General features: G+C 44.8%; 1 protein-coding gene and 1 long non-coding RNA gene across 11 annotated transcripts; one reads left to right on the forward strand and one right to left on the reverse strand.

The window, feature by feature from the left end:
• The first annotated feature begins 106 nt into the window (after positions 1–106).
• Positions 107–6,725, forward strand: LOC309517378. Its single transcript, XR_014213202.1, has 2 exons — positions 107–508; positions 4,030–6,725. It is a non-coding gene; the product is annotated as an uncharacterized lncRNA (long non-coding RNA).
• GREP1 (glycine rich extracellular protein 1) lies at positions 2,130–24,876 on the reverse strand. 10 transcript variants are annotated; one of them, XM_082196581.1, is made up of 18 exons: positions 24,784–24,876; positions 20,827–20,883; positions 20,468–20,512; positions 19,695–19,739; positions 19,417–19,476; positions 18,731–18,760; positions 17,312–17,356; positions 15,553–15,585; positions 14,216–14,266; positions 13,769–13,834; positions 11,680–11,733; positions 9,943–10,011; positions 9,356–9,430; positions 8,007–8,084; positions 7,239–7,301; positions 6,855–6,941; positions 2,784–2,837; positions 2,130–2,563 (listed from the first exon to the last, which is right to left on the reverse strand). In XM_082196581.1, exons 1-18 carry the CDS (start codon positions 24,842–24,844, stop codon positions 2,538–2,540), a joined length of 999 nt encoding a protein of 332 aa, XP_082052707.1. In that variant the 5' UTR covers positions 24,845–24,876; the 3' UTR covers positions 2,130–2,537. The 10 variants fall into 10 exon arrangements, with proteins under 10 accessions (XP_082052707.1, XP_082052706.1, XP_082052705.1 ...); XM_082196580.1 differs by having other exon boundaries at positions 14,216–14,269; XM_082196579.1 differs by having other exon boundaries at positions 15,553–15,588.
• Between the last annotated feature and the right edge of the window lie 1,351 nt (positions 24,877–26,227).

Here is a 26,227-nt window from a genome sequence, read left to right on the forward strand (position 1 = left end):
GCGCGCGAATCCCCTCAACGCCCGGTTTGCGCTCTCGCGCCAAAATTCCAAACGGCCTCGCCCACTTCCGCGTCCCGACGACACCGCGCATGCGTGCGTGAAAGGCAACGGGCCGAAGGGACTAAGCGAGCGCGCGAGCGCTCCTTTCAACGGAAACGCCTCTTTTAACTGGGAGCGCCCGGGTTTTTTTTTTGTTTGCCCAGTCAGTCAGTCAGTACGTTGGCAGGTGGGTGGACGAGGCCAGCTGGGATGAGGAAAGGCCTCGCTCGGACTCGGAGGCAAGCCTGCAAGCGGGGACTTTGCCGAGGAGTCCCTGGGCCGCCCACTCGATAGGAAACAGACGAGGCTTTTTTTGCCTTTGGGGAGGTGGGGCCCGCAGTCGGACGCGGCACCTGAGGAGAAAGAACTGGAAGCGGGTAGTCGGGTGGGCCTAAGCGGCCTCCTTCGCTCGAGCGGGGAAGTCGTGGTAAATGAAGAATTGCCGTCCCCTCGCGAGTGAGGAGCCTTGGTAAGTGTGTGTGAGCAAGCAGTGCATCCCGGGGAAAGGCGAACAATACCGGGGCGGCCGGGCCCCTACCCGAGCCTGTCTGGATTGGGGGGCGGGGGCTACATGCAGCCGCTCACCCACCTGCCCTCCCCCCACCCCGAGACTAGGGAACTGCTGGAAGCGCCTGCCTTGCTAGCGCCCAGATCCGGCGCATGACGGGGAGTTGGACTAGATGGCCTCTGGGGTGTCCGTTCCAACTCGACAGTTCCAGGATTCCGAAGGGAAAAACGAACTCTGGTTCTGTTTGTTGGGTGGTATGGAAAACAGGTCGAACCAGAACTCGGAAACCTGCGTTGGATCTCTGATTCAGTGCTCACTCCCCCTGAGAGTGACTCAGGTCGTTGTCTGTGCCATACATTTAAAGCGCGTTTGCAGCACCCCCACTCCAGAAAGAACAGTGGGAACTGTAGTTTAAGGGTGATGGGAATTGTAGTTTTGTGAGGGTAAGTTACAGTTCCCAGGATTCTTTGGTGTGGTAGTGGGGAATATGTTTTAAATATTTGGTGTGTTCTCAGCTTCAGTTGATCCACCTGGGTTTTCTGTGTTCCCTGGATGTTTTCTGTGCAAAGGGAAACAGTGTCCCCACCCCACCAGTCAGACAATATGTACCTTCACCTGATGCATTGTCTATGTCGGCTGAAGTGGTGAAGCTAGGGGAGACTTGTAAGGTACTGGGGATCTCCAAGGGCCCCAGCTGACCTGGAAAGTGCAAACCCCCATCCCTTTGTCCTGACTGACATAAGTAATAAGGGTTGTTCTAAGTGGCTCCATGATGGGCATCCCTTTGGTCAGACTGGGAGAGCCAGCCTGCAAAAAAAAAAAAAAGACTTTTTAAAAGCCCATCTGTCAAGCTTGACTTAACAAGCACAAATTGTACATAGAACCAGTGTAGGGGAAAAGGCATGTGCCCTGGGTAGCAGGTTGAGGTGTGTGTGGCAAAATTACAATCTTGTTAAAAATTGAAATTGGCATTTTACATACTTTAAAATGGTTTTATGATACTTAAATCCCCTCACATTCAGTTAATATAGTTCATAAGAAACGGGGAGTCCCATAACATTAACTCATTATTTATTTTGATGTAATTAATATGTGGCTATTACTGTACCACTTTTTCAAATACGGTTCTGTTTCTGAGAACTGTGTGGCCAAGAAGCTGAGAATGAAAGAAACCCCCAAGTGCCAAACTTGATTACAGAAGTTTCTGTTGGTTAGGAGAAAATTATAAGCCCATCTGGAATTGCAGCAGCTCCATCTAGCGAAGAAGTTTGGTTATCGCTGTGGTTGGATTGTATAGCTAGCACACATCTGGGTTTCCCATGTATCCTTCCCCTACCTTTCCCCATGTTCAGATTTCTATAAGTGACCCCAGGGATCCAAACCTTGCTTTATATGTCTAACTGTTCACATCCTTTGCACAAACCCAGTGCAAATATTCCAATTTGACTTAGGGCTGTATAGTATTGTTTAGAATGTAGAAAACGCACAGCAACTGAAAAACAAAACATGAATGTTTAAAGAAAGGCAATGGTTGGTTTGGTATGTTACAATTCTTTCACCAAGAATGATAAAGACAACAGAATTGTGGATTTACTTATTTTTAATTGAAAAGACACTTGTGCCTGGGCACCCAGATACACACTAAGATGGGAATCAAATCTAGGCTACTTCCAAAGAAGTGGAATTGATAAGTCAAATCTCTTTGGAAGGAAAGGGGTTTCCAACTTCATATGTCCATCTCTGTAACACTGATCTTGACATGCTAACAGCCCTTAGAAAATGTGTTCAATAATGCTTTAGAAGCCAACATGGTAAAATCTTCTCTTTTACAATGAAAGGTTTCTAATAATAAAATAAAAACAGGAAAAAGAAATATAGGATCATTTATACTGGAAAACTTGGTTGTCATTAATCATCACTCATAGCACCAAAAGTTGCCGGGATGCCTGAATCCTGCTGCAGAGAAAGTTCCACACAGTAACATCATTCCTCAGCATTTTCCAGAAGAGCAGCGACCTGAGAAAACAGAAGGGAAAAAAATGTAGAAAAAGAGGCAGGCATTGTTCCATATTTCATCCTTGCACTTCCAGAAACAGGTTGCAGAAAGGCATGTGGTGGGGATGGAAACTGATCAGATAGGAACCAAACTATGGAAGCTCTGATTTGTACAACAGACTGAGTAGTAAGGATAGAGAACAGCCGCAATTATGAAAGATAGGGACCCCATCTTTCTTACCTCTGTACCCATTTCCCAGAAAACCATTCATTCCATACTTAGATTCTTTTCCTCCTAGAGCAAAACAGAAAAAGTGACTGGTTTTTTTCTTACTCTCATTTGGTGCACAGAATGCTTTTCCATTTATTCCAAAGCAAGAAATTCACTCAAGACCATTTGTATCCTCTTTTTGTACAAATCACAGTGCTAAAACATCCAATTATCAAAACATAAAGTGTGAAAAGGCATTGCAAAGACTACAGTATGCAGTGCATGCCTATGCATGCTTTCTCAGAAGCAAGTCCTGTGTTCAGTGAGTTACTCCCCAGTAAGTGTTAAGAATTGCAGCCCTAGGACTGCAGCCGTTATGTTTGCCATTCCTTTTGTGGTTGCTGTGTTCAGTTGCTTCTCCCCATAGAGATCTATCGAGATCAGAATAACTTTGCATTTGTCTTTGTTGAGATGTTCTAATGCTGCTTTATTTCTGAGAAGTGATATTATTTTGTAGTTGCAAACATATGTAAAGTTATTTGCCATATGTATCAAGTTTCAGTTTTTTAATTTATGATACCCCACAGCTACCTCCAGAACAAAAAAGAGGAAGCCTACAATAGTCAGTTGAGTATCTTGGCTATGAATTAATTCTGTCACCATAAGATTACACAGTACCTAGGGCAGGCTTCCTCAACCTCAGCCCTCCAGATGTTTTGAGACTACAATTCCCATCATCCCTGACAACTGGTCCTGCTAGCTAGGAATCATGGGAGTTGTAGGCCAAAAACATCTGGAGGGCCGAGGTTGAGGAAGGCTGGCCTAGGGGGGAGGCGGGGCACATTGATGCACCAACAATATTTCAATTTTGAGAAATGTTATTCGTGTTGTGACATCACTAAAATGTGTCTATACATGTGTGAGTACAACAGCTGCGACCATGCCGCCCTCCAGTTAGCCGTTGGCGTTTGACGAGAGTAGATGTGATTTTAGCATGGCCAGCTAAAAAATTACGTGAAATGTAAAAGTGTTCTGACACTGTTTTACATCATTTAGTTAAGATTTTAAAATACCAAAGGTAATCAGAATTGCACGTGATTTTTTAATAAATTCAGTGGTTTTACTAATAATTATTTTCTGAAAATGTCCGTGGGGTACTTGGATACACTAAGAAACGGGGCACATTGATATGTATAAAAGTGCCCCGCTAGTGTACAATAGTGCCCCAATATACAAGTTTGCATGAAATATCTAAACTAGTTATTCTGTTTTCCAGAAAATGGTGCGAACTTATAAACCTAAGACTGATAGAGGAAGTATCGATGAGGAGAATGTAAAGACTGCTATATCTGAAGTTATATCAAAGAGATTGTCTATACGGAGGGCAGCTGACAAATACAGGATCAAAGCTGCAACTTTGCAACATTGCATTGAAAAGTTTCAAAAAACTTCAGAAGAAAATGAAGCGTCATCTTCTAATATGGGTCCAAGTACACTGTTGCACAGGTTTTCTCAACTGAACAAGAGAAAGTGTTTACTGAATATTTATTGAACTGTAGTAAAATGCACTCCGGGCTTTCTTTGCAGGAAGTCTTGGTTTTGGCTTATGAATATGCAGAACATTTGGGGTGTAGATATCCGGAATCCTGGAAAAAAAATAGATGTGCTGGGAAAGATTGGGCAGCAGGATTTAGAAAGAGGAATCAGGATTGAAGCCCCAGAAAGCCAGAAAATATGAGTGCAGCACGAAGTTTTGTGTTTAATTAAACTTCAGTCACTGATTTTTTTGACAGTTATGAACGTGTAATGACGTACTACAAATTTACGCCTGATGATTTCGCACCAATGCAAATGTTAGATTCGAGTCCTCAAGATATTGCCGATGTTACGGATGTGACAAATGAAGGAAATACAAAAGAGCTAGGTTTTGTGGACATGGATATTAGCCAAAATGATGAGGTTCCCGAAAACTGTGAAGACGACGAGATACCAGTTGTTGAAGCTGATCCCCTTGGGAACCGATTGGAAGAGGATGTAACATTATCTCCTAAGGTCGTTCCGCCAGCCTCTACGCCAATATTGTCCCCTGAAGTAGTTAGACCATATTAAAAAAAAGTCATTGGTAAAAGTACTTCCTCCTCGAAGAGCGGAAGAGAGAAAGGAAATCGAGAGTCTGCACTGATACGCCCAAAAAAGATAGATTACAGAGATTGCACGAAGAGAAGGAAAGAAAACAGCAAGTTAAAATGAAGCAGAAAGAAAAAGTTGAAAATGGCAAAAAAATTATTGGGTTTAACGGAAACTAAAAAAACTAAGAAGAAAAGATGTCATTGTTCAGAATCTGACTCCAATACAAATTGGAATGAATCTGTGGAATTGAGTGCTGATGATGACGATGAAGATTTTGAAGCTGCATCTAATCCAGAAGATGAGGATATAAATTTTGATGTTCCCAATCCTGAAAATGTAAATGTTGGAGATTTCCTACTCGTTAAATTTGAAAAGAAAAAAAACTTGTTTACTATGTGGCCAAAGTCATTTCCAAATATAATATGACCGATTAACAAGTGTCATATCTCAGGAAAAAACCAGGATCTTGTATGTTTGTCTTCCCCATTGTAGAAGATAAGGCAAGCGTTGATTTTAAGGATGTTGTTTTGCAGTTGCCAAAACCAAATTTCTCAAAGGGCACACCTCGAACATCATCTCTCACAATTAATTTTTTTCCCATTAAATTTTTGTAAATAAATACCATTCTCATACAATTTATGCTTTTTTTCAAAGTGCCCCATCCAATGTATCTAAGTGCCCCATAGATGGGGCAGAATGATAAAAAACCCATTTTTTACTAAGGTCATTATATTCTCATTGTCTTCTAACTTTAATGGTTCTTTTGATTGCTATTATAATATTGATTATTTATGCCATTGATAAAGCATTTTTTTATTATTTGACTCATTTTTGTTACATAAAATATGAGATTGAATTTTTCTGCATCAATCTGCCCCACTTGTTTATTTGAAAACATAATGACAAGAAGGATAAACCACTGGAATATTTTCGAGCGTTGCAAGATAAATTTGAAACTAGACCTACATTGAAGAAAATGTTTGTTCAGAAACTGGTTTTAAATGATAACAGTTTAATCACATCTTATGAGATATCCAAACTGATAGCCAAGGAAAGGGGAATCCTTGATTTTGCCAGCAGTGTCTGTTATATCAACCGTTATGAACCAAAATGCTTGTGAGATTATCGAATTCATCCCTTTGAACAATAAATCAGTGTCAAGGTGTATTGATGGAATGGCAAAAAATATTGAAAATCAACTAGCGTCGCAGTTAAAAGTTCAAAAGTTTGCTTTCCAAACTGATGAATTGTGTATTCCAGATAACAAAGCCATACAGATGGCATATTTGCATGACAAATTGAAAGAAGAAATGCTATTTGCTCAAAAGCTTAAAAGAAAAGGTGAAACAATTTTTGAAGAAGTAAAGAGGTACATCAGTGAGAAAGATATCCCTCTTGAGAACATTCTGGACTGTGCTACTGATGGTGCTGCTTCTATGACAGGTAGATACAGAGGGTTTATTGCATATTTTAAAGGTGTGGCGGAAGTATTCTATATTCACTACGTAGTTCACCGAAAACACTTGTTTTCAAGATCGCTAGCAGGGTGCTTGCATGAGTCTACAAATTTTAATAAAAGCAGTAAATTACATTAAATCAAATGCATTTCTAGATCACATGTGAATTATTTACTCAGCCTAGCGCAGAATTGCCTTTACATAACGAACAGAGGTGATCTTGGTTATCCCTCACAGCAATAGAACTGAATATTAAAAAGTTTGTTTCTGGTCATCAAACACAAGGGTCACATTGACTGAGAAATACTTAAAGTATACATTTTTATGTAATATTTTGTATTATAAATAAAACATGTTCTATTTACAAATAAAACGTTTGAATAGCTACCTGTCTACTGATAGGACAGGGGTGGGGCACGGTCAGAAAAAGGTTGAGAAGCTCTATACCTCTTGGGCAGGGAAATCCAATCTCTTCCTCGTTGCTACAAGAGAACACAACTTTAGAACTACTTACCATATCCTCCCAGTGCTTGTCCAGGGCCCAGTGGACTGCCGTACCCTCCTGGAGTTTGTCCTGCTGAATAGGGACCATATGCACCTGCTAGACAGAACAAGAGCCAAGTGAAGCAGCAGAGCAACTGGTTGCAAAAGGCATTCCCAATTACACCAATCCCAGTCAAGTCTATCCTAAAGAGCAATGGTGGGGAGGGGAGCAGTGCCCTTTTTAATATATATTTTTAGCATTTTATTAAGTTTCAACATTTTTAGTATACAATCCAACACGCAGTCTCTTTTTTTGTCAACTTCCTCCCCATTTTCCATGAAGGAGTAGTTTCTGTCCTGCTGCACCCTATTGGGAGCTGTGCTTTTTATTATTATCTTGCACCTTCAGCCTTACCTGCCCCCAGCCCATTAGCTTGGGGGTCTCGTCCATTCATATATCCTATTCCGTTCCCATTGCCTGCAAAGGATGCAGAGGAAGCAGAGAGTGAGAAAGAGGGAAAGAGCATAACAACAAAAGACCGCCCCAAACCAATTGGTCCATGAGCTCAGGCTTTTAGGATTAGGAAGATCCAGGAGCCCCAGCCTTCTTCAAGTTGATATATTCTACAAACATCAACTCTAAAGGAAAACAGTTGAATCTCCTAATCTAGAATGTATCATATTTTGTACATGGGTGACATTAAATGAGAGCAATGTAAATATTTACAGTTGCTAACTGCATGCCTCAAATGCATCTTAAAGTTTTGTTTGCTATCAGTGAATAGCTGTGTTAAATTCCAAACTTGGATCTCAGGGTGCCAGATGCAAATCAGCCGGGCTTTTGCACCTTTAATATTTGTGTAGAATAGGTAAGATCAGCGGGTGTAGCTTGTCACGAAACTTAAAAGTGTAGGAGCCGTCCTTTTTTGCATCCGGCGATCCTAATGTATCCGCAGCAAACTAAACCTAATTTCGTCTATTAACAGATAACATTCTATCTCTTGGGTGTGCCTAGTTCTTTGGGACTAACTGCTATCACCAGAGCCAAATCTGGCCATGTAACTAGACCTCAGTATTACCAGTTTGGTGTACTCAGTTCCCCAATCCATACTGCTTTTCAGCAGATGGATGTGCTTGAAGCTCTACTCTAGTTCTGTGACTAGGTGGGCTCTCTTTCACCTACCGTATTTGGCTGCAGCTGGGTCTACACCAATGCCATCAGAGCCACCAGGTTGTGCTCCATAGGGGCTCTGAGGAGCTCCTGGAAGGCATGAGAAGAAGAAAAGTTGGGGTGGGGCAAGGGGATATGATTGCCCACCCCACCAAAAACAAATCCCTCCACTATCGCACCCCAGTCCAGGAGAAGGAACACTATTTGCCGAGATGTACAACAATGCACAATAAGAATTTATAAGCTAAGCCCAACAAGTCGCAGCCAGGACTGTGTGTACCAAAGAGTTAAAAGTCTTCAGCAAAAGAAAGCCCCGACTCTGCCATCAAAAGTAGTATCCTGCAGCCTATATATCAGAGATGGGGGACTCGTGTCCCTCCAGGTGTTGCTGGACTCCAGGGCCCATCAGGCTCAACCAGGAGAGCCAACAGTCAGGGTTGATGGGAGTCTTGGGTTGCAGATTCCCTATCCCTACTATTTACATAGATCAGGGAGCAGCAAAGTTTTTGTGGCTTGGGCTGGTTCACGGTCCCACAGACGCGATGGGCCAGAGTGTGCGTGCACACATGTGCAAATGCTACTTCTGGCACTCCTAGCACGGAGGAGGCGTGTGCAGCTTCCCATTGGCTGCAGGAGCTTCCTACAGCCAATGGGAAGCCGGCCAGCATCGTAGAAGGCAGTCTTCACTCTGCTCCACACTGGTTTAGCGCGACACACGGGAGCTGACCAAGCAGGTGGCGGGGTGCATGGGCCAGTTAAACGACTCCCATGGGCCGCAGGTTACTGACCCCTGACATAGATGTTACGCAAATGAAGCCGGTTTGCCTGTGTGTTCTGCTTTGCATAAATGGTTCTGCCCTGAGTCTACACAAAGAAGAGTAAAGTATATTTCACAGCTACTTACTCTTCACTTTGGGGAGGCAGGGCAGAACAATTTATGCAAAACAGGACACACATGCAAATCTGCTTTATCTGCATAGCATATATATATTAGTACCACAGCTTCTCTGCCTACAAGCCTGTCTTCACTGATTGAGGGGGTCTCCAATCTTAGGCCCAGGGCCTCAGAAATCTAAGAATTCATTGTGGAAACCAAAAAATACCCATTTTGCAGGTCTGAACCCCTGAAAAAAAAAGGCCCTCAAAAATTCATGGTTTTATTTATAATAAATTGGGAGAGCCTTCTGAGAATACCAGGCAGGGTGCATGAGAACCCCAAAAGCACTACATTTGGGACCCCAGATTGTGTGTGTGTTTTAGTTGTACCTGAAATAATCAGCACTTGACTCAAAATTGTGCTTTTCCTGCAGTTATACAGAGTACCAGTCTGAGGCACACCTACCCCCGCTATCTTAACTTACCATATCTTCCAGCACCATAGTCTCCTCCCAGGCCAGCAGCCTCTGGCTGCCCACTGTATGGGAGTTGCCCTGTCCCTGTAATGCAGATCATAGGAGCCCAAGAAAGGGCAACAGAAGGTCACAGAGAGGATCCCCTAATTGCCCCTTTGGCACCCCTCTTTCCCACACCTTAGAACAGTTCTACAGAAATTCTCCCATGTTGACACAGGAGGACACACCTGCACCAAGTGGTTTCAGGGTCATTCCGTTTCCCCTCCAGGAAACTAGCTTTTTAAGGAAATGTCAGCACCTTTGCGGAACAAAAATTCCCTGCCTTCTCTGGGAGAAGCCGTGACAGTTAAACAGGTAAAACAATAAGCATTCAACACAGTCACACCCAGGCCATTTTCATCCTCCCTATGTTTCCTAAGTCATTTATGCAGCAATTAAGGCATGTTTCACCCCCTCAGGGCCAGCTGATGCTAAAATGCTTTGCAAGTCAACTCTGCTCCCCTTCAAGCTGCACAAAACTTTGCCAGGCTGTTTGTCAGTTGCCTTATGCAAGAAGGAAGGAAGTCTCTCCCTTAGGGAGCACAATAAAGACTTACCTCCATATTTAGCAGCAGCAGGATCTCCAGCAGGGCCTCCTAATTGACTGCCATAGGGAGCCCGGGCACCTGCAAAGACACCCAAAGGCTCAGTATACAGCCCCTCCCTGCCTGCTTGTCTCAAAACCTAGAATGGCTCATTTCTGAAGCAGTGTATCAGGGGATCAACCCTTCCCCATCTTCTGATTCTTCTCCCTAATGGGAGCTGCAGTTACTAGATGAAATAGAGGAGACCTGTGATGAGTGGTAAGAGCTGAGCAAATGCAGTCAAGGCAGAAGGCGAGCTTAGCCTTTTTACTCCCATGTCATTTTTCAATTGCCCCTTCCACTGTTTGTCTTGCAAGGCAGGGAAACCTACGCAGGGAGAGGAGAGGACTAACACGCAAACCCAACTGTTGCACTTTTAGCCAGTTCTACACAGACGGGGGGGGGGGGGGCGGATCTGCTCATGGATATAGGAAGGTGCTCAACACTGGTGTCAGGCTATTTGTCAATCTAGCCCAGTAGAATATACTCTTCACTGGCAGCAGCTTGTCTTGTGCAATCATTCTCATCCCCTACTACCATTTCTTTTTTTGTGGTAGTCCAAGGATCAATTCTGGGAGCAAGATGTGACCTATCTTCTTTAAAAGGATCTTCGCATTGGCATGTGTGCTGTTTCCCATGCAGGGGGTTCGTCCACACTTCCACTTGTCCCATGCTTTCTCGGCATGGGTCAGAACAGTTTTGCCTTTGCCCTGCCACTTCCCCCTGGAAAATCCGCTCTTTTAACACTAAATTAGATTAAACAGCAATCCACAGAAAACCTGATTGCCCTTTGTTCTAATACAGCACTAAGCTGCGGGTTTCTCAGGGGAAAAACAGAAGTGTACATGGGCCCTGACTTAGCCTCAAAATGTTTCTCTGAACTTCCTGTGACGTGTGCCATGTGGCATGGACTGTGCCGCAGACACATCTAGCTTGGCCCTTAGTGGAAGGCAAAGGCCCTTTACACGGGCTCAGGTGTGCTGCTTTCTTAGCACTAATTCACATATTCTGCAGCTGAATCTCAAGACACCGAAAGGAAGTTCTGTAGCTGAGTCAAGGCGAGCCAGTGGGTAAGTCCTATAGCCTGTCTCTTTCTTATCCACTAACCTCCCCCCCCCTTCCACCTCTACTGATGAAACATCCTATCTTCCCCTCCACTTTCCCAATCTTGGCCCTAAATTTATTCCCCTATCGTTGCCAATATGGCATAGTGGCCAGTGTGGCACTTTGACTTGGGAGACCTGAGTTCAAATGCTGACTTAGCCATGACACTCACAGGACAGCTTTGAGCAAGCCACTCACTCTGCAGTCTGAAATGTGTCACCAGGGCTGTCTTAAGCATATCCGGCGCCATGGTTCAAAGATCCCTCCGGCGCCCCCATTTCCCAGCGTGCCGACCTTTTCCCAAGCCTCTGCGGTGATCGCTCTCTTCCCGCGGAGGCTTGGGAAGGAAGCTGCATGCCCGCCAGCCATATGGTTGACAGGGCACAGCTGGCGGGCATACAGGGAAAAGGGAGGCTGTCGGCAAAGCAGTGCAACTCCCCCACTCGCTGGGACGCCCCTGAGAGGCCAGCGCCCTGGCGCAATGTGCCCGTAAGCCCAATAGGAAAGACGGCTCTGTGTGTCATAGGGCTGTTGTGCTAAAATGCCACTCCAAGCTCCTTGAAGGGAGGGGGGAAGAATAATAAAATGTGAGGAGTAAATACTAACCATTCCCATTCCCATATCCAACACCAGGATATCCATTTCCTCCAGCTCCATAGCCTGAGAAAGAAAAACCACATCTTTACGATTTCCCAAATCATTCTACTCAGGCTGAATATATACTCAAGAGCAGTGTTACATAAACAGTGGTCTGGAACCCCACAGTGGGCCTTCGGCCACTTTCAGATGGGCCTCAGTGCCACAGCCAGCCCACTGCCCCCTCCTCAGTTATCTGCCCCATACAATAGTCTCTTGGTTGGATGAAGTTGCATCATGCTGCGTAAAGGTGAGTGGGAGACAGAGAAGTGGTTTTGGGAAGAAGGGAGGTCTCTTTTCTCTGAGGGGAAAGAGATGTTCAAGGAAATTTAGAAAGTGTGATAAAAGGTTAAGAAATGTTTCAATATACAGTCATATCTCATGCTACATTTGCTTCATGATACTTTTTTCAGGTTGCGTCCCGCAGCGACCCAAAAGTACTGGAAAGGGTTACTTCCAGATTTTGCCAACTGCGCATGCGCAGAAGCGCTAAACCGTGCTTCGTGCATGCGCACAAGACCATATTACACCACACATTGCACAGATACAGCGCTTCAGGTTGCAGGCTTTTCATGTTGCGAACGGGCCTCCGGAATGGATCCTGTTCGCAACCAGAGGTACCACTGTAATTAAATAATAATTATGAATATTAATAAACTGGGGGTACAAAGGAAGGAGATATGAGAGTTAAGCTGCTATGGGAGGAAGAAGTAAAAGGACCAGAAAGGAGGGATGAAAGAAACACAGCTTTTTTTGCTCAGGGTGGGGGAATAAGGTACAAGTTGAGTGTGAAAGTAGAATGGGAGAAAAACTGCAGGAGATGGGTAAAAATACTTCGAGAGGCATGCAGTGATGGGAAAGGAAAAAACAGAAAAAGTCTTTTCTACTTAAGAGTCTCCGGATCAGCACATTCTGCCTAAAAGGGGTGCGGCCAAATACCTCCGGAGCAAATGTCTGTACTTTGCTTTAGGACAGCTGAGCTATGGGATTTCTTGTCCCAAGGAAAATGCTGCGGCAAAGAATTCAGCAATTCCCAAGGATGGATTAGCTATCAGTAGAAAACCATGTTAGTAATTGCCAGCTGATGGTGCCAAACTCTGCCTCCATTTGCCATCTTTTTGTGACTGGCTCTGCCCCCTGTACCACCATTTTGTGACTGATAGGCCCAGAGGGGCAAAAAGTGAGAGCCTCCTGCTCTAGAGCACTCCCTGTAGAATAAATGGATGGATGGGCAGCAATATGTCCAGTCAAATAGACTTTTCAATATGTTGGCCAACTGCTCCACCTTCTGGGCGTATATTTTCATTGCCATTTTGTGCAAGTATGCACTGGCTGAAAAGTATTATTTCCGCATTACTGTATTTTGCTCAGCTGCTAGTGCTTTTGAGTTGGTACCATAATTTGCCATATTTCAAAAAGTAAAAATCTGGACACAAAGTTGTTGTTGTTTTTTCAAAATCTCAAGAAATAAAAATAAAAATCTCAACTTCCAACATGGGTTGTGCCATATGTCCAGATTTTCCTGGACATTGCAGCAATTCCCATCTGGACATTGTTTTTGACTGCAGTATTCCAGCTATGACCAGGAAATTCCTGATGTATAGCAGTCCTAACCATGATAGATAACGAAGGTGGACAAGACTTTGCATGCAACAGATCTGCCACAAAGATTTGGGTGAGCTTTCTGAGAAGCATGTATTAGTTTTGCAGATAAGTGTCCCAAACATGGGATAGCAGCACACACACACACACACACACACACACACACACACACACACACAATAAAAGGGCATATTCTGCAAAGTAATGACAGGATAAGGAGCTGCCTAATACTTAGTCATGCCATTGATCCTCCTAGCCCAATACTTTCTAGTCTGACTGGCCTGCTCCCTGAAGTCTTTTGACCAGACCTTTCACATGCCAGGTTCCTTGTTTCTGGGGCAAGGGATAAACATGCTTGTGTCACAGCAGTCGATGGCCAAAAGCAACTCTGCCACTAGCTCCATTTGACTCCCGCTGTACCAATTTACTGCAGAATATCAGAGCGTGTCTCTCTCACCATTGCCATATCCATTATGGATTCCATTGCTTGGGTAGCCTCCGGCTCCAACTCCACCGATATAGGCTGTTGTACAAAGCATGCAGAAAAGAAAAATCAGTCGTGGATGGAAGTGATCACTCCTTTTTTCCTCTCCCCTGCCCTTCCTCCCTGGTCTGCACAAGGCAAAATTGGTTTATGATGACAGGTTTCATGGCCGGGGGGGGGGGGTGTCAAAAGAAGAAAGAGCTTGTATCTCAGCATGGGCAGAGTGCTTTCTCCCTACAAATGAGGTGTCCCAGCCCTAGAAACGGAATACAGAGGCTCTAGCTCAAATGACATATTTACTAAACAGGGTTGAGCCCCAATACCCCTCTCTGGTGAAATTAATCCATAGAAAGTTAACAGCAAATCCCACTCTCTCCTTTTTTGTTTGTTTTGGGGCCCTACCCAACTTTCCCAGCTCACCTTGCTGTGCTCCTGTTGGGTAGCCACCAGTACTGGGCCCTGCCCCATAACCTGCTAAGAGAGAAAGAAAGAAATTCTCTTTCCACAGATCAGCACAGATACCTAGGGTTCATCCAGTTGCGGCTGGTGCCTGTTGGGTATGGTAGCACAGGAGGCAGGGAGCCCAACAGCAGGTGGCGCCAGAGCCAATGACAGGCAGAGCCAACTAATTCTAGCTTTACCGCCCTCCCCCTCCCTGCTGAGTTCTATTAAGGCAACACTGAGAGCGAGGAGGAAGCTGACAGGCGGCGTCTCCCCCGGGTAGGTTGTAAATAGGAAGGCAGGCAGGTGAAGGCTGGCTGACAACAGGATGGGGTTACTGGGGCTGTGCCCCATTTCCCCTAGTGGACAAGCCACCACTGGGTTTATCTGAAGGTTGTGACCAGTGGTACTCTTGCCTCTGTTCAGAACTGAGATTGGCAAACCAAGCTAAAACATCGGTAAAGGGTAACGGGACCCCTGACCATTAGGTCCAGTAGCGGACAACTCTGGGGTTGCGGCGCTCATCTCGCTTTATTGGCTGAGGGAGCCGGCATACAGCTTCCAGGTCATGTGGCCAGCATGACAAAGCCGCTTCTGGCGAACCAGAGCAGTGCACGGAAAAGGCGTTTACCTGCCCGCCGGAGAGGTACCTATTTATCTACTTGCACTTTGACGTGCTTTCAAACTGCTAGGTTGGCAGGAGCAGGTACCGAGCAACAGGAGCTCACCCCGTCGCAGGGATTCGAACCACTGACCTTCTGATCGGCAAGTCCTAGGCTATGTGGTTTAACCTGCATACATAGGTTATTTCCCCTGCTAGCTTAACTTTGAAATCCTGACCACATTGAACTCCTGATTACACCATTAGAAGCTCAACCGGCCTTCTGAATGCCTCCCCCAACCAACACTCTACAGAATACTTTACCTTGCCCTGCTGCTCCCTTCCCTTTATCTAGTGGCAGTGATGGCAGTAGGAAAAGCTTTTGGGGACTGCTGAACATGCTTGCAACAGCTTCTGAGGAACAAGGAGCCCTGCTATTTCCAAGGTGCCTGTCATCCATACTAAGGACTCAGGCAACCTGGAAAACCCCATTTCTCAGGACCTGTAACAACCAGGATCTTGGTGTCCCCAAAATCAAGTTGCCAGAGAAGGAGAGTGGCTTGATTTAAATTGCAACCTGGAGAAGAACTTTTGGATTGTTGGAATTATGAATTCTGTACACATACAGAATTGCAGCAGACACACAGCCCTAATGATGGGGAATGAGGGGGGTAGTATTTCCTGGTGGAACATTTGTTGGTGAAAGTACTGCTACCTGATTTGGAAGGCTTGCCTCTGGCTCCAAGGCCTGCTGAGTGAGGAGAAAGAGACTGGGTCAGACCAGAACACTAGGTACAAAGAATAAGAGCAGGCTTGTGTACTTCATACTTAAAAAAAAAAATACATAAATTAAATTTATGTGATCTGTATAAATGTTGCAAATTAAGTGCACTTACTTTGTCTAACTCTGTTTCTGGCAGTCATAGAAAGGGGTATGCAGAGTGTTCAGTCAGGACTGGCTTTGTGGCCACTGAAAATTCAGCTGAGCCCCCTCAAACTTCTGAAGTTTTCACAGGACCCTGCTACAGCCAACATGCACTATAACAGGGGTTGGCAAGGTTTACCTGGCCTGGGCCGGTTCACTCTCGCTCAGATTGCTCTGTAGGCTGGATCGCATCTGCGCAGACGCGAATTTTGGCGCCGCGGAAGCAAGGGGACTCACCGAGTGGACAGTTTGGTTCGGTAGCAGCTTGTGGGTCATTAAACGACCCCTGTGGGCTGCTTGTGGCCCATGGACCGCAGGTTGCTGACCCCTGCACTAGAAGCTTGCATTTTTGTTTCAAGGAAAGCACATATTGCTCAAGATGATGAATTTCCCTTCTGGCATTCATCCGCATGGGCATTACAGACAAGTGAGCTCTGCTACCACACTCAGATGCGTAACTGCTAGAGACCTTTAAAAAAAAGTTGTAAACTTTCAGCACAGTACAACAATAAATCCTAATCCGAGGACCATCTTCACACTTATGTCAGATCATGTCTCTCCAAAAAGACCAAATAATCTTCACCCCCACCAACCCTCTAATCACATACGCAAAAAAAGAAAAAGGAAACCACATCTCCATAAATTTATTCTCTTTCACTGAACCCCATGCTTATTGAAACTGGTGAATTAATCTTTTGGATTATATCAGCAGCCCTATGTTTGAAAACCAACCCTGTGGGGTACAACCTCCCTTCCGTACTTTCAAGTGTTTTGTCACTTCCAAGCCAGAAGATGCATATCCAGACCCTTCTGCTCAATCCAAGCACCCTCATGTAGTGATCAGGGTGACAGGCGTGTGTTTGGAGTCAAGAACTGTCCATATTATATCCGAGATTACCATAACAGCTTTCCCCCAGGTAACCTCTGGAGGAAAGGGCTGAACCCTGGAAAATGATGTATCCAGCATCTTGCACCACCAACATTTTAACAATGCACCCTTGTGAGGCAAAACAGCAACAACCAGACAGTGGTTTTCCGCAGACATGGAACACAGAATAGAAATGATCCCTAGCAAAACAGATAACTGGAGTGTATGGAGTCTTGCGGTTGCCATTAGGCCAAATTGCACCAAACACCGGAGGATCAAAACATTAAAACACGTGGACACAACAAAAGGCAAGAAAACAATCTCATGATTAGTGGGAGGGAAAGCACCCTCAGATGAAACCACAGAAAAAATACACAGCATCCAATGTCCAGTATTTCAGCTCCAGGGTCTGAAAATGAAGGAGGATGGCCAACAGTTTTCAAAAGGGTAAAATAAGCAGAAGGGTTGGTGTTTTTGCCAAGAAGTGCAGCTGGGTCACTTAGCGGGCTTCCAAGTTTGTAAAAAGTCTTGGCAAGCATTTTTTAAAATGGAGGGTTATTCGAGCAAGACGTGTTTAGCCAATGGAATGTTAAGAGAGTAAAGGAACAGCGAAGCACGTAAGTGAGGTACCTGTTGAACAGGTAACGAGACATAAGGAAGAAATAAAGGTATCTGACTTACTTCCCAAGGGGAGGCCAACACGAGGGTAACCAAGTCCTCTGTAACCTGGAAGGCAAAGATGCATCATGAACGACGATGGAATAGAAACATCGCATCTATTTCCCCTCTTTTAAGTGGAATTTACATCTGCTTATTCAAATTTCAATTTTAAATCTGAGTGGCACTGAAAACAACAACTTAAGGTCACTTGCAGAGGACCTGTTTATGGAGCGTTCATTCTGATTTGTTTGTGAGGAGGTTGGAAGACTTTGTATCAAGCAATTGCTATATCCCACACTTTTCACTGCACTTTCCTTAGTGCAAAAAGTCCTATCTTGGGGGGAAGTGAGTTCGTTGTGCAAGAGCGCAAATTCAGCTTTGATGGTGCAACTTGAACTTTGCCAGTAAGTGATTGAATCTCTGACCCGACATTAGCGGTATTTTATAAAAATAACTGTTAAATAGAAATAAATATAAATATTAAGGCAGTTGGGCAAAGGAATCACACATCCCAGCTCAACAGACCTCAGCTTACCTTAACCACTAAGCCTGACAACACCTTAAGCAAAGTGAGAACGGAGGGGCAGTGAGATTATTATTTTTTTATGCCAAAATAACTTGACCACCTTTGGATAAAATGCACTTTGACTTGCCAGGGTGGGCAGAGCACCAACATGCCCTTGGCTCTGGGCACTGAGACTCCCCAGAAGGAGAGGAAAGGAATCAGTCTGAAGACACCAAGGTGTACTGTGAATGCTGCTTTTGTCCTTCCTCCCCTGTACACTGGGATTGAAACAGGGGCCACCAGGGCTGGCGCTTGAGCCAGATTCATGAACAGCATCCGTGGGTGCTTGCAAGCCCCATATCTTTCCCTCCTTTCAGAAGACATGCTAGAAGAATGAGACTGGGGGAGCAGGGCACTAAGCTGTCAGGAACAGAGCAAGAGAGATGCACAATCCTAAACCTGCAAGAGGTTTGTTTAGACAAGCCATTACAACATGAATTTTTCATTTAACCAGTATTTATTGATATTTATTGCTTTATTGTTATTTTTAATGATCTTTTTATGGACCTCTTGTTGATTTTATCCCTATATGTTGTACTCTGCCTGAAAATGTGGGTTACATACCCATAAATAAATAAATACATGTAATGACTGATAAAACAAAACACCAACCTCCCTTTCCAATTTCTCTGCACTGGACATAATTTCACAAATCTCTGCCATGTACCCACTCCTTTACACATGCTTTTATTTTTTATTGTTTGCAAACTTTGTACGTAAGAGCCCCTCGATCACGTGGTTGCTCTTTTCTACACTTTCCGTCACCCAGCTCTGCCATTCAATTCCAGTTCATCCTGTTCCCCCTCTCATGTGCATGGGAGGCAGGAAGAAATGGAGACATGTTTCAGTGAAGTGGGAAAGAGAAGCCATCCTACCTGCTCCATATCCATTTGGGACTCTGTATCCTGTAGAAAGGCAGAAAGCATCAACAGATGGACAGGCAATATCAATGACTGCAGAAGGACTCTAGCTCAGTGGTAGAGCATCTGCTCCTCAGGTTCCAGATTCAATACCCGGCAGCTCCAGGTAGGGATGGCAGATAAGGTAAGGGTAAAGGGACCCCTGACCATTAGGTCCAGTCGTGGCCGACTCTGAGGTTGCGGAGCGGTACCTATTTATCTACTTGCACTTGACATGCTTTCGAACTGCTAGGTTGGCAGGAGCAGGGACTGAGCAATGGGAGCTCACCCCATCGCGGGGATTCGAACCGCTGACCTCCTGATCGGCAAGTCCTAGGCTCTGTGGTTTAACCCACAGTGCCACCCGCGTTGTGGGTTAAACCACAACAGGATGGCAGATACTATGTCTGAAATCCTGGAGGGCCACTGCCGGTCAGTGTACACAAAACTGAGCTAGAGGAAGCAACGGTCTGACGAATGGAAGGCAGCTTCCTGTGTTCCAGAAACAACTGAAAAAGGTCATTTAGTTCCTGCTAATGCTCTTGGTGGTTGCAACAATAACCCTTATCTCTGGGCAAAGACCAACCATGTTTCTACATTTCATATGGTCCATGGCTTAGCAGGGCATCCTCCCCCTGGATGTCCTTCCATGTCCTGCTCACCTGGCTTTCCTGGTTTGTTCCCGAAGCCTGGTCCAGCAGCCCCAAATCCATTCTGAGCACCTGCAAAAGCAGAAACATCTCTCTGTCAACCTCTTTCTGCCACTATGCTTGGGCCAAGCCCTAATTATCTCTTTAGGAGGGGACATTTCTGTTCCAGTCAGCTTTTGGCATATGAATTGACAGCTTGAAATTATTGTGATTATTATTATTATTATTATTATTATTATTATTATTTTCTATTCCTCTGTATTTAAGGCCACCACCACAGCTAAACTTACCCAGCCCTGCTGGCAATCCTTGGGCCCCATAGCCTGGATATTTCCCTGTGGGAATAAAAAACAGAGGAGGTTATAGCTAGGGGAAATGAAAGTAGAGTGATCATAACAGATCAAGGCTTGCTGCAAACCACAACATGGTATTTTCCTTGGCAGTTCCCATATGTTATGTACAATGTAGACTAATGAGGCCTGGGTTCAAATCCCTGCTGATCCATGAAACTTGCTGTGGGTGACTATCTCTCAATCTTAAAACTACCTCACAGGCCTGGTGTGAAGATAATTTGTCAATGAGAGTACCTTGAAGGAAGTGTGGTGTGTGTGAATTAATTAAACCAAGTCCCCTGCAGTGTACATTTTCTTCTAAATTTTGCTTCAGTTTTAAAGAATTGGGCAATGCTGTGAAGGTGGACAACTGGAAAAGAACAACAAACTATTGCATATTGTAACAAAGAGGATTTGTTTCTGAGGAGCTGAAATGCTTAAAATGCAGGTAAGCCCCTTGTGGGAAATGTACGAGCTTTCTAGAGTTACTATGAATGCCATAGTTATTTATAATAACACTAAAAAGCTAGTATAATAACTATCAGAGGCTCACCACATTTTAAATGGATGCATTGCTCTATTATACCACCCGGCCGATGTAAAAGCAACAGTTTGTTGTCTTAAGTACTGCACGATAATCCTGTAGCAAATGCCAAGATGGATATTTGATTCTGTCTAGATTTTCACCCTCCACCCCATACCCTGACCTCAAGATCTGCCGCACAACTTACCGGCCTTGGCTCCAGCTGGTCCCAGTCCCAGCCCAACTCCTCCTCCTAAGGGATGAAATACAGACCACAAATATGAACTGCCCTCTTGCACTGGCTGTGGGTGGTTCAGCAGAGCCAACAGGGCAGGGTGAGTGAAATGAGGGAAGCCCCATGAAACAGAAAGCAAAGAGCAGGAGATCTTTCAGAGGCACCAGTCAACCTTTGTGTATGCACAGGAACTAGTTCAGGGTCAATATATGCACATTTAAAGCCACTCATTGAAGTGGGGTTTGAGGACAAAAAAAATACAGTAATCCCATTGGTTTTAGCAGCTGCACACTATAAACTTATGAGGGTTAGGTGTGATGCAGGATACTTACCCCTCATCAGGGATGGGAAGTAAGGTCCTGCCCGGCCATTTGATTGCGGTTTAAATGCTGAAAAAGATCCACAAGAAAAAGGAAATGAGACTGGATATCGCATACATCTTTTACCTTGTTTATATTTCTGAGCCTTATCACTTCTCATATTGTTGTTGCACATCAAGCCTCTAGCATAAAGTTAATTATAACTCAATAGACTGGTTTTTGAAAGGGACTGCCTTAGTAGAAGAACATAGCAAGAGCCCTGCTGGATTTAGGCCAGCTCTACCATTAAGCAGAGGGAGGCGACTGCCTTAGGCAGCTGATTTGGGGTATCATGAAAAAGCAGCAGATTGTCAATGAGTTGTGCACCTTGACCTGAACATATGAGTGTGTATGTGTGTGTGTGTGTGTGTGTTTGTGTGTGTGTGCATGTGCATGTGCGAGCTGTTTGCTGCTCTGTCTCAAGAAGCAAAATCTATTGGATCAGACTTAGCTCAGTTACTACTACTCCAGTGTTCTGTTCCCCCAGAAGCCAACCAGATGTCTAAGTGAAGCCCACAACAAGCAGCACCCAACTGTTTGCGGTCCTCAACAACCAGTCTTTAGAGGCATCCTGCTTCCAACACAGGAAGGCGTACATAGTCATCCTCATGACTAAGTAGCACTGACAGCTTTTATCTCCCATTTTTTCCCCCCTCCTAATCCCACTTGAAAGCCCTCCAAGTTCATGACCATCAGGGTGTTTTTCTTGGGTCCTTGGTTCACACTTTGTTCCTTGGGCTCTTAGTGGACAGCATGTTTTGCAGAACATCTAGAAGAGGCAGTTATGATAGACACTTTCCGTCCAACAACCAAGGCTTTTGTAGTGCCTTAACAAACATAGATGGTGAGTGGGTTTTCATGGATTACTGGAGCCCACTTCACCAGATGTATGAAAGGTTTGTCTTCAGTTGGCCGGCAGACGAAGAGGAGCTCTGGTCCACAAAAGTTTATGCTACCATAAATCTGTTAAGTCTTCAGGGTGCCACAAGACTTTTGGTTGTTCCTGTTGCTGAGAGATTGGATCGCCTCTCAACATTTGGCGGAAAGCATCCATCATTCTGCCCTGTCAGGCCCAGCGAAGGTGGTTCTGGGCCCTTCCACAAAGCTCCTTTCAAAGCCTGAGTCCCAGGTGCCAAAGGATTATTTCACCACCCTGGCCATCTGGCCCACCTGGGTCCCACCCTGTCTCCTGGCTCAGGGAGCTGGCCTGCCTGCCTGCCTTTGGGGCTTTGCAAGGGGGTGTCAGTCCCCTCTCCCCTGAGAAGGAGGCCTTTGTGTGTGCAGGGCTGCCCGGGGCATGGAAGGAATGTGGCATCCTTGTGCCAGATAGAGATGTGACCTGGAAGGAACAGTATGCAAACTCCCAATCGCTGCCCTGAGCCTGGACTTTTTGGACAGCCCGGGGGCCAAAGAGGAAAGTTGGTCTGTAGGGCTCCTCTCCAATTTCCAAGGGGCTTGCAGCCTCCTGACCCCTTTGCAATGCACAAATTCTGCTGTCATTTTGTGGGACCCTATGCAATGATCACACAATTGAGAGTCCCATGGACTGCAAGAAGATCAAACCTATCCATTCTTAAGGAAATCAGCCCTGAGTGCTCACTGTAAGGACAGAGGCTCCAATACTTTGGCTACCTCATGAGAAGAGAAGACTCCCTGGAAAAGACCCTGATGTTGGGAAAGATGGAGGGCACAGGGAGAAGGGGACGACAGAGGACGAGATGGTTGGACAGTATTCTCGAAGCTACGAACATGAGTCTGACCAAACTGCGGGAGGCAGTGGAAGACAGGAGTGCCTGGAGTGCTCTGGTCCATGGGGTCACGAAGAGTTGGACACAACTAAACGACTAAACAACAAAAACAAATTCTGGAATTAACTACCATGGTTATGACTCATGGGTACTAATATTAACTTCTTGTTTTTAAAGCATGTAAAATCTCCTAAGCGCTGTCCCAAGACAAACAAGCAAGGCAATCCCTTCCTGAAGAATCACAAGCAGGCCATAGTTCAGTGGAAGCACACATTGCCTTTCATGCAGAGGGTGTCTGCTTCACTCCCCAATATTTCCAGGTAGGGCCCTTTCTGAAACCCTGGGAAGCTTCTGCCAGTCAGAGTTGACAATACTGTACTAGACAGAGCAACAATCCAGTTTTGTTTAAGACAACTTCCTAATGTAAGTGGCATGATACCAAAGGAGAAAAAAGAATGGGAAAGGATGAGGAAACAAGAGACTTAAAGGAACAATTATTGAAGGTGCATTATGTTGCCTTAATTGATTTTTGGCATGGAGCACCATTAGTGGCAGCAATATCAAACTGGTGCCTTAATATATTATTGCATTTTGTTTGGTTTTGTTGCAGTTACTGTTTTTTAAAACACACACACACACTGATTTTAAGAACCTGCAGAAGTTGCCATTCAGCAGAAAGGTAGTACAGAAAATCAAGCTGCTTCCAGTTGGATGTTTATTGTGGGATCGGTGCTGCTTACGGCTGCATCACAATGCTAACTCATTTCTCCCACCTCCTTAATTCAATACAGATTTACCCTTTCTGATAGAAAACAAGTAAAAAAACCTAAACAAGCAATACCCTTTTAAATGTGTTTGTGGGATGGGGTGGTGTTTTTTATTGGTATGTGGTGTTTTTTCATGTTTTGTCTTGTATTTTTATGTTGTGAACCACCCTGAGCGCTACAGATGAAGGGTGATATACAGATTTAATGAATAGTAATAATAAAATGTTGCCAACAACCCATTTCCAGCATTAAGTCCCTGCCTGGAAGCATCCTGAATGAATGAAATAAAATCAGTAGTAGTTACAGAGTTTGTAAGAGGCAGGATGGGGTTCTTCCTAGTGGGGTTTAAAAAATTGAGAGGGAGTTGCAGAAGATGAGCCAGTTCTCATTAAGTGACCTGAAGCAGATGACTTTTGGTCATTAAGCTGAGAAGTACCTTTGTGCTTCTCTCCCCATAGTTGTGCCCTGTCCTTTGTGGATGCAAAAGAGGATATGCAAGAGACATAAAGTTTATTTATTTTTGCTCCAGTTGTGACCCACCCACCCTCACTGAAGCTGCAATCCTATGGGTGCACACCATAGCTGTCAACGTTTTCCTTTTTTTAAGGGAAATTCCCTTATTCTGAATAGGATTCCTCACAAGAAAAGGGAAAAGTTGACAGCTATGATGCAAACTTAACTGGAAACAGTAGGGCAGATTTCAGAGTTAGCATTCATGGGACTGCACTGTAAATCTTCAGCATAGCAATCCTCTCCGTTCTTTTGAACAGCACAGTCCTATACCTCAATTAAGACTCTGTTGCACATGAAGGATATGCTCCGAGCCCAGCATCTGCCCTGAAGGTGTTTTGGACTCCTTCACGTAAATCTTTTTGTCCCTGCATTTTGGGATGCTCAGTTGGGAGTGCAGGAATGATTAAATTTAACACCAAACTTCCAGTAGTCAAGGGGAAACCTGGCAGCATATGAGTGATGATCTCCTTCAATGTAAATTACCCAGTCCCTGCATCCTCCTTACCCACCTCTCACTGCATTCTGGTGCCCAGATTTACATTGTATAGAATGCCAGCCTTTACAGCCCTCATTTAAAAGCACCTGTAATATTTGTTTTCATCTTCCCCAACAAAGTGTCTCACCAACATCACATTGCTGGTGCAATGTGAAAGGCAGCATGGTGCAGTGGTTAGAGCGTTGGACTAAGACAGGGGTGGAGGCTGAATGGACCTTCCCAGCCACACCCTCCCTCTTTTGATTTTTTAAAAAAATAAACTTCTATCTTGTCTCCCTTACCCACCTCTTGCAAACAGTCCCTCTCTTTATCCCTGGTGTTATCCCTCTAAGAGGAGCACGAAAACTGAATTTTCTGTTGTCTATTTCTGTTTGTCCCCTTTTCCATGTCCGTCTCCCAGACTTACCTCCTCCCTGCAGGCTGACCCTGGCCAGGCACAACAGCAGAAGCGAGGTGCAAAGATTCATCTTGGCCACTATAAAGAGTCTGCAGTACCTTCTCAGAGTCTCTGGGTGCCCATAGGACTTGGAGGGGGGGCAGCCCCTTTTATTCCCTGCTTATGCTCCGCCCACCTCCCACCTTCTCTCCTCATTGGGTGTCTGGGCCACATTCCCTTCTACCGTGCCCAATGGGCTCTGACTTTGAAGCACAGGGACCCTCCCATACTTCTGCTCAAGCAGCCTTTTTCTCCATACATACGTCCACATCCTTGCAAGACACACTTGCTGCTAATGCTGTCAGACACATCTTCTCACTCCTCTGTGCATTTTCCAGAGGAGACCTTAGTACCACAACTCTATTATACTTAATGAAGCATTTTTTTTAAAAAAGAAACTTTTACAGGATACAAATTAATTAACTACCATTTTTTAAAAAATCAGTTAAATGATTTGATCTGCTTTTAGGCTGAGCAGATGTGCATAGGATTGTGTGGTGTCAAATACACTGGGAGATACCTCATGCTGTGTACAACATTGAAGTCTCACATTGAATGTAGCTGATCTGTAAAAAGGACTTTATAGTCTGAGAGTGGAGACGATGTACGTAACCCAAGGAAACCTTTTAAAAAAACAATAATAAAAAATACACTGGGAGATCATCCGGCCACGGTGCTGCTACATTGTTATGTTCCCATCTTCCCTCAACACATCTGCTTCACCTGTCCGCAGATGCATCCTTAACGCCTCTTCCCCTCCCCCCCAACCTTTTCTGTTTTATATTCCACAAGCCACAACATGTACATTTAACACTGCTGCTGTTTCTGAAATGAATAGGGAAAGCGGAACTCTGCACCTTTGCTCAACTGCTTAAGCCACTCCTTGCTAATTTCAGATATTTGGGAGCAAGCCGTGATCACCTAGTGGAGAAATGTGGCTAGGCACTCTGCATGTTGCTCAGACGGCCTCACATCTATTTTCTAAGGGGCGGGTAATCCTTGGCCAGGAAAACAGAATGAGGCCTAGTGCAAATAACTCACACTTGCACATACCATACAGTGGTACCTCAGGTTACAAACATCTCGGGTTACAAACACTTCAGGTTACAGACTCTGCTAACCCAGAAATAGTACCTCGGGTTAAGAACTTTACCTCAGGAAGAGAAATTACACGGCGGCGGTGTGGCGACAGCGGGAGGCCCCATTAGCTAAAGTGTTACCTCAGGTGAAGCACAGTTTCAGGACCTCCAGAATGAATTAAGTTCATAACCAGAGGTACCACTGTATAGGCAAAATACATGTCTCCTTCACATACAGAGAGCAAAGCCTTGGCAGAGACCACCGCTAATGGCAGGGGTGCCAACTATAGGGGGCAGAAGCGGTTTCAGCCCCCTCAGTATTTGTGGGTAGGGTG

Source organism: Podarcis vaucheri (assembly GCF_965113315.1).
Source record: "Podarcis vaucheri genome assembly, chromosome: 13".
NCBI lineage: Eukaryota > Metazoa > Chordata > Lepidosauria > Squamata > Lacertidae > Podarcis > Podarcis vaucheri.

Bases quoted from the DNA above. Each gene is read 5' to 3' on its own strand.
- GREP1 (XM_082196576.1), bottom strand. From the start codon at position 24,844: ATGAATCTTTGCACCTCGCTTCTGCTGTTGTGCCTGGCCAGGGTCAGC. The intron at 20,884-24,783 runs GTAAGTCTGGGA...GATCTTTTTCAG, and splicing joins GGTCAGCCTGCAGGGAGGAG to CATTTAAACCGCAATCAAAT. The intron at 14,270-15,552 runs GTAGCAGTACTT...TTTCTCTCTTAG, and splicing joins AGGCAAGCCTTCCAAATCAG to CAGGTTATGGGGCAGGGCCC.